Below are 11,638 nucleotides of genomic sequence, written 5' to 3'. Positions count from 1 at the left end.
TCAGATTAACAAGGCTGCGCGCGGCGGAACGATCACAGCGCGAGACAGAGAGAGGTCAGTTTGTTGTTTCTGTGTTTGATTTTGGGGCTTTTGTAAAAACGTTTCTTTCCGCTCTCGCGCTGCGTTGTGTTCACTGCTGTGATGTTGAACTCGTGCCTGATTAAATAAGAGCCGCGCGTCTGTGGCGGCGGTCGCGCTGATGCTGAGACGCGCGCGCTTGTTTGTGCGCGTGAGTGTTCTGTTGTGTGGAAAACGGGGCGCAGCATCCACAATGCATTGCACAAACACACGCGCGCGGCCATGTTGTTGTCGTTAGCATGTGCGTGACATGTAGCATGCTCTCATGTCGCACGCGCTCGTCTGCAGCTTATGTACTGTCTGTCCATGCTGTGTGTGAGGGAGGGAGAGAGAGAGAGAGAGAGAGAGAGAGAGAGAGAGAGAGAGAGAGAGGAGAGAGAGAGAGAAAGGTGAGAGAGGGAGGAGAGAGAGAGAGAGAAAGGTGAGAGAGGGAGGAGAGAAAGAGAAGGAGAGGAAGGGAGAGGTGGGAAATATGAGAAAGGGAAAGAGGGAAAGGGGAAAAAAGAGAAGGAGAAGGAAAAAGAGGAAAAGATGAGAGGGAACGAAAAGGGAGAGACTGAGAAAGAGGGGAGAGAGAGAAGGAGAGGAAGAGAGAGGTGGGGAAAGATGAGAGAGGGTGAGAAGAGGGAAGGAAAGAGAAAGGGGAAAAAGAAGGTAAGAAAGAAGGAGAGGGAAAAGAGGAAAAGATGAGAGGGAAAGAATATATAGAGAGACTGAGAAAGGGAGGAGAGAGAGAAAGAGAAGGAGAGGAAGAGGGGAAGGGAAAGAGAGATGAGAGAGAAAGAGAAGGAGAGGGAGAGGGGAAAAGATGAGAGAGAAAGAATAGAAAAGGGAAGGAGAGGAAGAGAGGTGGGGAAAGATGAGAGAGAGAGGGAGGAGAGAAGGAAAGAAGGAGAGGAAGAGAGGGAACGGGAAAGATGGGAGTGGGAAAGGGAAAGAGGGAGAAGGAGAGAGGGATGAGAGAGTGAAAAGGAAAGAGAGAGTAAGAGAGAAGGAGAGGGAGAGAGAGAGAGAGAGACACTGAGTCTGAGTGATGTAACAGTTTGCTGCTGTTACAGACTGAACACACAGCACTGATCCTGCAGTCACCATACTGTTCATATCAGTATGAATATTCATAAGTATTCAGATCGGCCTCACTATTTAATTCAGTTGTGGGGGGACAAAGGCTGCCAAAGGAGCCCACGCGCTTTCACAGAGCGGGAGGGCTTTGTGTACGAGAGCACGGGGGGACAGATGGGGCGTGAGGGCCGCAGCCCAGCGGGGCAGATGGACAGCAGGGATATGACGAGTCGAGGTGCCGCCAAGACCAGAATTATCTGAACTCTGAAATGTATTTATTCCAGAAGAATTCCACAGAAACTGATCTGGGTACAACAGAGTTCATGGCAGGCCCGACGCTCAGGTAGACTGCTAGGCCCGCCCAAAGACTGGTTCTCAAGGTTCCAAAGAGGATAACGGCCCACTGCCGGCCCACTGACGGCAGAGCTGGCAGCCCACTGGCTTTTAGCTCAGCGTTTTCCGGCTGGCCCGCTGGTGCAATCTCAAAAAAGATGGTTCTTCAGATAGATGGAGGATGTGTTGTGTATGGTTCTGTATGGAACCTTTTTGAAAAGGGTTATATACAGCACCAAAAAAGGGTTCTTCTACTGTTACAAGCTTGACATTGTAAACAATAGAAGAACCCTTTCTGGTGCTACATAGAAGCCTTTTCAGACACAACACATTCTCCATCAATCTGAAGAACAATTTCACTATGCAGAGAACCGTTTAAGCATGTGTGTACACTTAAAAAGGATGGCTCTTTAAGGGTTCTTTAATAAAGAGAATGGCTCTATTTAGAGTTCTATAAAGAACCATTTGCAGGTGTAATTTTTTTTTGCGTGTTTTTTCAGTGGCTCTTCAGATTGACGGAGAATGTGATGTGTGGTTCTTTGTTTTTGAAAATGGCTCTATATAGCATAGGGTTCTTCTATTGTTTACAATGTTATACTTGTAACAATAGTAGAACCCTTTTTGGTGCCACATAGACCCCTTTTGAAGAACCATTTCACTATGCAGAGAAACATTTAAGCATGCAAATGTGCACAATTAAAAAAGATGGCTCTTCAAGGGTTCTTTAGTAAAGGGAATGGTTCTGTTTAGAGTTCTATAAAGAACAATTTGCAGGCCTGGTTCTTCAATGGCTCTTGATGGAGAATTTAATGTGTGTGGTTCTTTGTGTTTGAAAATAGCTCTATATAGCATATTGACTACGATGTCAAGCTTGTAACAACAGCAGAACCCTTTTTTGGGGCTATATAGAACCATTTTAAAAAGGTTCTGTATAGAACCATATACAACATCAATCTGAGGAGCCGTTGAAGAACCATGCAAAAAACATTTAAGCATGCAGATGGTTCTTTGAGTGTACACTCTTAACAAAGTTGTCTCTTTAAGGGTTCTTTAGTAAAGGGAATGGTTCTATTTAGCGTTCTATAAAGAACCATTTGTATGCTTAAATGTGCTTTGTTCTTCATTGGCTCTTTAGATGGATGGAGAATGTGATGAGTCTGGTTATTTGTGCACAATTTCTATTTATTTAACATTTTAAAAATATTATTAATATTATATTTAATGTTTTATTTTATTTTCCGATGTGTTAAATTCCGTAAATAAACAGTAATTGTGCATTGAAATGTGCAGATGTTTGTGAAGTTTTTATTAACTTGTTTTCACTTAGAAAATCAACCAAACATAATTCTGACAATTCTGAGATTTTTCTGCGGCCCCCTTTAGTGCCCCCCCCCTCATCACGGCTCCCAGTTTGAGAACCGCTGGTGCAGGGAAACCCCCCTCAGAGTGTCTCCCTCGGGACCTCACTCAGCTGCTGAACGAGCAGCGGACTTAGCCAAAAGGAGCTGGACTGAGTCCATTTGGCAGCGAGCTTTAAATCCTGGAGAGCCGCTTCACTGCTGACCTGAAGCCAGACCTTTAGATCGGTGGTTCTCGGTCCACTGACCTGCACTCACCAGATCCAGCTAATGACCTGACCTACCAGCCCCTCCTGAACTTACAGGGTCGTACAAAAGTCAGAGACCACCCTTCGTTTATTTAACTTACAGTCAAGTACAAGTTATACATACATACATACATACATCATCTAAACCGCTTATCCTTCTGGGTCGCGGTGGGGTGCTGGAGCCTATCCCAGCTGTCATTGGGCGGAAGGCAGGATACACCCTGGACAGGTTGCCAGTCCATCGCAGGGCTCAAGTACAAATTATTAAGCAGAAAACCAATATTAAAGCAATGAGCCACTCCAGGCTGTGCGTTACTGAGATTTTATCACAGGGAAGGATGTTCTTAGGCACGACACGAAGCTTTTATAAAACACCTGCCAACATACAATATGATAAAGTACAGAGTAATTTTTAATAATAATTGACATAAACAAGTATTCCGCCAAGAAATGTAGCTCCTTTAGAGCAGAGTTGCACAACTCCGGTTCTGGTCCAGCACACGTTGGTGATTTACCTGCTAAACCACACCTGATTACGCTTTTCTGTGAATTGGCAGGTTTAATGGGTGTGTGTGAGTAGGGAAACCTCAAAACTGTGCGGGACACTGGCCCTCCAGGACCGGAGTTGGGTACCCTGCTTTACAGTATGGTATCGTTGCCAAGCAACCATGAACCACTGAATGAGGAGAGAGTTTGGTCACCCATCGCTGTTTACTGTGGTCATTTAATGATTTTTTAACTTTTAGCACTGTTTAATGCAAAAACTTTCGCTTTATAAGTACTTTTTGTTCACCAAATTACCACCATGAGTCTTGTTTAGCACCAATCCAGCGGCGCCCTCTTCTCACATAGGGGCTGAATCTCAAACGGCTCCCTGCTCCCTACATAGTGCACTACATAGGAGTTTAAATACTGGATCCTGCAGCTCAACAGAGCAAAACACAGCTAAGAAACAGTCATTCGGGACTCATCCACACTCGATACATGATGCACTGTTTGGCTGTAGAGGCTTGATTTCCTAAACTTTCATAGCTAGAACACTATTTAGGGAGTACAGAGCCGTTTGGGATTCAGCCTGGATTTGACGCGACTTCTGACTGAAACACAGACATTTGAAGCGCGTGAGACATTCAAGAGACATTTTTAGACTTTTATACTGCAGTTTTACAGTTAATCAGACTGTAAGTGCTTTAATTCAAGCCTGTGATATTAATGATGGAGCTGTTTAGGCTGTTGGCTCTTTTAGCCTGTTAGCTAGCTCACCAGCCTGGTTCTAGTTAAGAACATAAGTTGTCAGCCTCTCAGTTTAAACACAAAAAACGGGTTCTTACTTCATCAGTGCACTCGGTGGTCCGTCTCCTTTTCTCGGTGAGGTTCTTCTTGACAGTTACACATCCTTTCAGACCCACAGCGCTGAGTCGTCTTCTCACAGTGGAAGGATGGACAGAAACACCTGTGGATGTTTTCAGATCTGAAGCAGCTTGATTTTCTCCTCTCTCTCAAAGATGAGAGCTTTAAGTGCTGTTTATCTGATGGGGGCAGTTTTGGGGTCGACCAGGTCTTCCAGGTGGTTGTTAGGAGTCACATTTTCTCTGTAGCTTTTTATCACTTATTTTCCTTTAACTTTCTCTTTTCTTATACAAGTGGATTATCTTATATCTAATCTCCTCAGAAACATCTCCTGAAAAACTACCTTGTACTGAATGGGCTGAAAACACCCATTTTGTTCTACTTCCGTTGGTTATTTTCTGCTGGATTTAGAGCAGCTGTCCCCATTAGAGCCGGTCAATACAGGTTCCCTCCTGGATGATTTATAAATCTATTTGGGAGCCTCTCCCCAACACTTCACAGCCAGAATATCAGCTAAAGCAGTGCAGGTGCTGTGGAGGCCTTCAGCAGTGTAGCTGTTCTGTTCTGTTCTGATTCGCTGCCCTCATTCAAAAAGCAGTCCGAACTGAAACACTCCTTATAACTTCAGCTTGAATAGGTGGGGCTAAACAGCTGTAGCCTGAATGGGAGGGGCTACACTGCTGTAGGCTGAATGGGTGGGCCTTTTTAATCCTGTGCTGCTGCTTTGAGAATATGTGCTCAAATGTTCCTGCCTGAAGCCTCCACTGATCAGACCCTCTCAATGTGTTTAGTGGGATAACAGTCACTGACTAACTCTTCTGAATATGGATGAGCACTGGAATGGAGCAGAAGAAGCTGAGGGTCGGTTCAGGATTGGATATAAATATCCTCCTTTAGCTTCATAGAACACCCAGCAGCTCTGTCAGATCACAGGCACGAGAGACGTGTGAGGTTCTGTGTGTTCTCTGATTGTTCTTTTGCTATAAAAAGAGAACGTGTAAACTCAGGCCCACCTAACAGTAAAAGAATTGTGCTGCTCTGTTCCTCAGACTGATTATTAGATTATTAGCAGGAAAAGCTGAACTTTGCTGCATCGGTACTCCCTGGCCACTTTATTGGAAACACCTACCTTGTACTTCCACTCACTGGCCACTTTATTAGAAACACCTACTTTGTGCTTTCACTCATTGGCCACTTTATTGGAAACACCTACCTTGTGCTTCCACTCACTGGCCACTTTATTGGAAACACCTACCTTGTGCTTCCACTCACTGGCCACTTTATTAGAAACACCCACCTTGTGCTTCCAGTCAGTGGCCACTTTATTAGAAACACCTACCTTGTGCTTTCACTCATTGGCCACTTTACTGGAAACACCTACCTTGTGCTTCCATTCACTGGCCACTTTATTAGAAACACCTACCTTGTGTTTCCACCCACTGGCCACTTTATTGGAAACACCCACCTTGTGCTTCCACTTACTGGCCACTTTATTTGAAACACCTACTTTTTGCTTCCACTCACTGGCCACTTTATTAGAAACACCAACCTTGTAATTCCACTTACTGGCCACTTTATTAGAAACACCTACTTTTTGCTTCCACTCACTGGCCACTTTATTAGAAACACCAACCTTGTAATTCCACTTACTGGCCACTTTATTAGAAACACCTACTTTTTGCTTCCACTCACTGGCCACTTTATTAGAAACACCTACCTTGTGCTTCCACTCACTGGCCACTTTATTAGAAACACCTACCTTGTGCTTCCACTCACTGGCCACTTTATTAGAAACACCTACCTTGTGCTTCCACTCACTGGCCACGTTATTAGAAACACCTATCATTTGCTCTTCTCGTTTAATGAAGGGATATCTGAATGCAGTTGTGGCATTTATTTGATATGTCATAAACATGACATAGCAAAACCAAAAATGTTTAGATTCTTATTTTGTATGTCACTCAATTTTTTTTGTGAACACTTGAATAGGAATATACTTAATACATTAGACATGTTTTATTAAGTACTTTTATGAAGTATTTTGTATTTTCACCAGTCGTTACATTTAAAAGGAATAAAGATCATTGCACTTGTTGCATAACTATGGTGAGTTACTACTAAATTAAAATAGTGTAATTTGGAACAGATTTATTCGTTTATTTTGTGGCCAAGAGAGGGAATTTTTTTCTGTCTTTCTTGTTTTTACAACGTAAAGAAAAGCAGTGTCTCCTTTTGTCTCACCTCTTCTATTCACTAATGCTCTCTCTCTCTTTCTCTCTCTCTCTGTGCACCTGCTCCCCTCTTATTGTCTTGTCCGATTTGGGGTGTGGAGGCAGGGGAGGGGGTGTGGGGCAGGGGAGGGGGTGTGGCTGATGTGGGGTGGGGGGAGGGGGGATGTCTTGTTCTGCACGGACACATGCATTCATTCTGCAGTCTGCAAACTGCACTGCTCATTTATATTGTACTTATTGCCATGGCAACAAGGATCACTAACAGCAGATGCGCCCCCAACCTCATCATCCGAGCCTTTTATATGTTTACTGCTGTTCTCCTGTCGTCTCACTCGGATACTCCACTGCTCAAAAGTTTGGATCACTCGTCATATTAATAATCTTATATGCAATTAAATAATGTTAAAGTTACATGCTTTGCTTAATAATGAGTGAAAGCGTCCTCTACAGAGAACACACTCCATTTTCATACACACCTACTGTTTATTTGCCTAAGTTAACATATTAGGGAAAAAAATAAGAACACAAAGTGCGGCCTGTGCAAAAGGTCTGCCAAATTGTATGTATATATAATATATATATAGGCTGGTAAATATGTGTAATGCTAAAAAAAACACCTGGTGGTTAATTGGCAACAGGATCTGTAATATGATTGGGTATTAAAAAGCATCTCAGAGAGTCTTTCAGAAGTAAAGATGGGGGGGGGTTCACCACTCGGTGAAAGACTGTGTGGGCAAATATTGCAACAATACAAGAAAAACATTTCTCAGCACAAAATAGCAAAGAACTTTTGCTTTTCATCATCTACGGTACATAATATCATTAAAAGATTCAGAGAATCTGGAGAAATCTCTGTATGTAAGGGACAAGGCCAAAAACCAGTATATGCTGGCCGTGATCTTTGGGCCCTCAGGCGACACTACATTAAAAACAGACGATTCTTTAGTGGAAATCACTACATGGGCTCAGAAACGAATTAAAACTCTTAAACGCAAAGAAGAAACCATACATAAACAGGATCCAGAAATGCTGCCACCTTCTCTGGGCTCATTTAAAATGGACTGAGGGGAAATAGAAATGTGTCCTGGAAATCATGGACACTGTCCTCCGGGCTAAAGACCACTCAGCTTGTTATCAGTGCACAGTTCAAAAGCCAGTATTCATGATGTTCTGGGGGGCATTAGTGCACATGGCATGGGTGACTGGCACATCTATGAAGGCACCATTAATGCTGAACGATATATACATGTTTTGTCAACATATGCTGCCATCCAGACGACGTCTTTTTCAGGGAAGGCCTTGATTATTTCAGCAAGTCAATGTCAAACCACATTCTGCATGTATTACAGCAGCATTGCTCCGTATTAAAAGAGTCTCGGTGCTAAACTGGCCTGCCTGCAGTCCAGACCGGTCACCACTGACAACATTTGGCGCATTATGAAATGAAAAATATGACAAATGAGCCCCAAACAAGAACCGGAAAACGTTTCAAAGCTACAGCAGTGTCTCCTCAGTTCCCAAACGCTTACAGAGTGTTGTTAACAGAAGAGGTGATGAAACACAGTGGTAAACAGGCGCCCAGTCCCAACTTTTTTGGGAATGTGTTGTTGGCATCAAATTCAAAATGGGCAAATGTTTTTCGAAAAAACACGTTTCAACATTTGATTTGTTGTCTTTGTAGTATTTTCCTTCAAAAATATGGTTTTCCTGATTTGCATATCATTGCATTCTATTTTCATTTACATTCTACAGAGCGTCCCAACTTGGAAATGGGGTTGTAAAAGATTAATGATAGGCTGAGTTATTAGTCTCGAGATCTGGTCACCACTTGCAATACGAGTCATTCTGGTTATTCATTTATTAATCATCATTTCATTCTCTCTGCTCTACAGCTTTCTCAGTCGTTTCAGAATCACCTACAGCTCTGCTCTTCATTTTGGACACAGGCGTAAGTGCAGCAGTACAGATCCTAACAAAAACAAAACGGAGAGATCGGATCACCTCCGTTTAGAAGCTGCACTGACTACCAGTCCGTGTTTTCAACTCATCACCACTCGCTCCTGTCCATACTCCAGTCCGTGCTCCGGTTAAAGGGGAACTCCACCGATTTCTCGAAATTTCTGCGTTCAGAGTGGTTTGGTGTGAAACGCTCTGTTCTGGAGAAACTCACCGAGTCAGAATTGTTCACAGTGGTGGTGATAGGAACCAGACGTCCACCTCTGAAAGCTCCCTCACTGAAAGACTTTGTTTACATCCAAACGATTTCGTTAAAGCGACAGTTTGAAAAAATAAAACCCCTTTAATAGTAGTGACTGAATTCAAACTCATTTGTTTTTTAAAAGATTTGATGTATGTTTTCTAATATCAGTTTTAACAGGATTTAATCTCTCTCTCTCTCTCTCTCTCTCTCTCTCTCTCCAGTTCTGAGACTCAGTCATCATGCCTGTGGCTGCCACTGGCACGGAGCCTGGTAAGTCCTGCAGTGATTCACAGTCCTAATATGACTCTGTTTTGCCCTAATCTAAGCCTGTTTTTTATCAAGGTTGATGAGGCAACATTACTCTTATGCCGGGTCACTTAAAGAGCGCATGAAATAAAATAGTTTAAACACTGTTCATGTCTCAAAACGTACAGTTCACTCCCCAAATCATATAGTCCATAAATGGACACAAGGCTGCAGGAACAGCCCGTTTTGAAGTTGTCATGGAGTCATAACCATAAACACATTTACATATGACTGCCCATTCAGCCTCCAGCAGTTTAGCCCCACCCATTCAGTCTACAGCAGTTTAGCCCCACCCATTCAGCCTACAGCAGTTTAGCCCCACCCATTCAGCCTACAGCAGTTTAGCCCCACCCATTCAGTCTACAGCAGTTTAGCTCCACCCATTCAGTCTATAGCAGTTTAGATCCCTCATTCAGCTACAGCAGTTTAGCCCCACCCATTCAGCCTCCAGCAGTTTAGCCCCACCCTTTCAGCCTACAGCTGTTTAGCTCCACCCATTCAGCTACAGCAGTTTAGCCCCACCCATTCAGTCTACAGCAGTTTAGCCCCACCCATTCAGCCTGTAGCAGTTTAGATCCCTCATTCAGCTACAGCAGTTTAGCCCCACCCATTCAGCCTCCAGCAGTTTAGCCCCACCCATTCAGCCTACAGCTGTTTAGCTCCACCCATTCAGCCTACAGCAGTTTAGCCCCACCCATTCAGTCTACAGCAGTTTAGCCCCACCCATTCAGCCTGTAGCAGTTTAGCCCCCCCATACAGCCTGTAGCAGTTTAGCTCCACCCATTCAGTCTACAGTAGTTTAGCTCCATCCATTCAGCCTCCAGCAGTTTAGCCCCACCCATTCAGCCTGTAGCAGTTTAGCTCCACCCATTCAGCCTACAGCAGTTTAGCCCCACCCATTCAGCTTGTAGCAGTTTAGCTCCACCCATTCAGCCTACAGTAGTTTAGCTCCATCCATTCAGCCTACAGCAGTTTAGCCCCACCCATTCAGCCTGTAGCAGTTTAGCTCCACCCATTCAGCCTACAGTAGTTTAGCTCCACCCATTCAGCCTACAGCTGTTTAGCCCCACCCATTCAGCTTGTAGCAGTTTAGCCCCACCCATTCAGCCTGTAGCAGTTTAGCTCCACCCATTCAGCCTACAGTAGTTTAGCTCCACCCATTCAGCCTACAGCAGTTTAGCCCCACCCATTCAGCCTGTAGCAGTTTAGCTCCACCCATTCAGCCTACAGTAGTTTAGCTCCACCCATTCAGCCTACAGCAGTTTAGCCCCACCCATTCAGCTTGTAGTAGTTTAGCCCCACCCATTCAGCTTGTAGCAGTTTAGCTCCACCCATTCAGCCTACAGCAGTTTAGCCCCACCCATTCAGTTTGTAGCAGTTTAGCCCCACCCATTCAGCTTGTAGCAGTTTAGCTCCACCCATTCAGCCTACAGCAGTTTAGCCCCACCCATTCAGCTTGTAGCAGTTTAGCCCCACCCATTCAGCTTGTAGCAGTTTAGCCCCACCCATTCACTCTACAACAGTTTGGCCTCATTTACACATATAGTTCTTAAAGGTACAGTAACACAAACAGCCTGTTAAATTCTAAGGAATAATTAAGTTTTCACGAAAAAAATGTAAAAATAAATTTTGAACATTTTTGGTACACAAACCCACACAAATATTACGTGGACTTCATAGGAAAAAATAAAATGAAATCAAATTGTAGAATATTAAATAACATATATATATATAGTTGAACTGCATTTTTGAGTAAACTGTTTCCATAAATGCAGAACAAAAAATTCCCTCTTTCAAAGTCACATGAGTGTTAAAGTTGGAAAGCCCCAGTTTTCTTCCAGTAATGGATTTTGTTAGTGGATCGTCAGCTTTTCAGAAACAAACTGATTTTCTCCTTTTGCGTCTGAGTTAATAGCTTTTCTGAGGCAGTGAACGGCGTCTATAGAGCCCGAGGCTCATGGTGACTGTAGTGAAATCCCCGTCCCGCCTAATTAGGTCTTTTACAGGGTCAAATGTGTTTCCCCGTCTGTGCAGCTGTGAGTGAAGTTCCCCACATTTAAACAGAGCAGAGTTGGAGGGCTGTTAGACTCAGTGACTCGGTCTGAGTGCTGCTCTGTGTGTTTGTGATGGTTTAATTCAATCGGTTTTGGACTTAATTGAGTCATTTTGCGCACTGAACTATAAACTGACCCAGTTTGTGGAAAAGTGCATGTGTTCCTTACTTTCTCTCTCTCTTTCTGTCCTCCTCTCTCCCTCTTTCTTTCTTCCTTTCTTCTCTTCTCTCTCTCTTTTTTCCTCTTTTCCTTCTCTTTTTTCTCTTTTACTCTCTTTGGTCTTCCTTTTTTTCAACCTATCCTCTCTCTTTCTCTCTCTCTCTCTCTCTCTCTCTCTTTCACTCTTCCTCTTTTCTTTCTATCTTCCACTCTTCCTTTCCTCCCCTCTCCCTCTCCCTTTATTTCTTTTCTTCTCTCT

General features: G+C 43.7%; 1 protein-coding gene across 1 annotated transcript in view; it reads left to right on the top strand.

The window, feature by feature from the left end:
* The window catches only part of mpp2a (membrane protein, palmitoylated 2a (MAGUK p55 subfamily member 2)), a 27,229-nt gene continuing 15,591 nt past the window's right edge, over positions 1-11,638 (top strand). The window contains exons 1-2 of the mRNA XM_036590527.1: positions 1-54; positions 9,082-9,130. Of these exons, the coding sequence (XP_036446420.1) occupies positions 9,100-9,130 (31 nt within the window). The 5' untranslated portion in view covers positions 1-54; positions 9,082-9,099. The remainder of the gene's footprint in view (positions 55-9,081; positions 9,131-11,638) is intronic.

The sequence above is a fragment of the Colossoma macropomum genome, unplaced genomic scaffold (genome assembly GCF_904425465.1).
Source record: "Colossoma macropomum unplaced genomic scaffold, Colossoma_macropomum, whole genome shotgun sequence".
NCBI lineage: Eukaryota > Metazoa > Chordata > Actinopteri > Characiformes > Serrasalmidae > Colossoma > Colossoma macropomum.
Note: the sequence above shows the minus strand (reverse complement) of the source record. Positions and strands in the feature narration are given on the sequence as shown.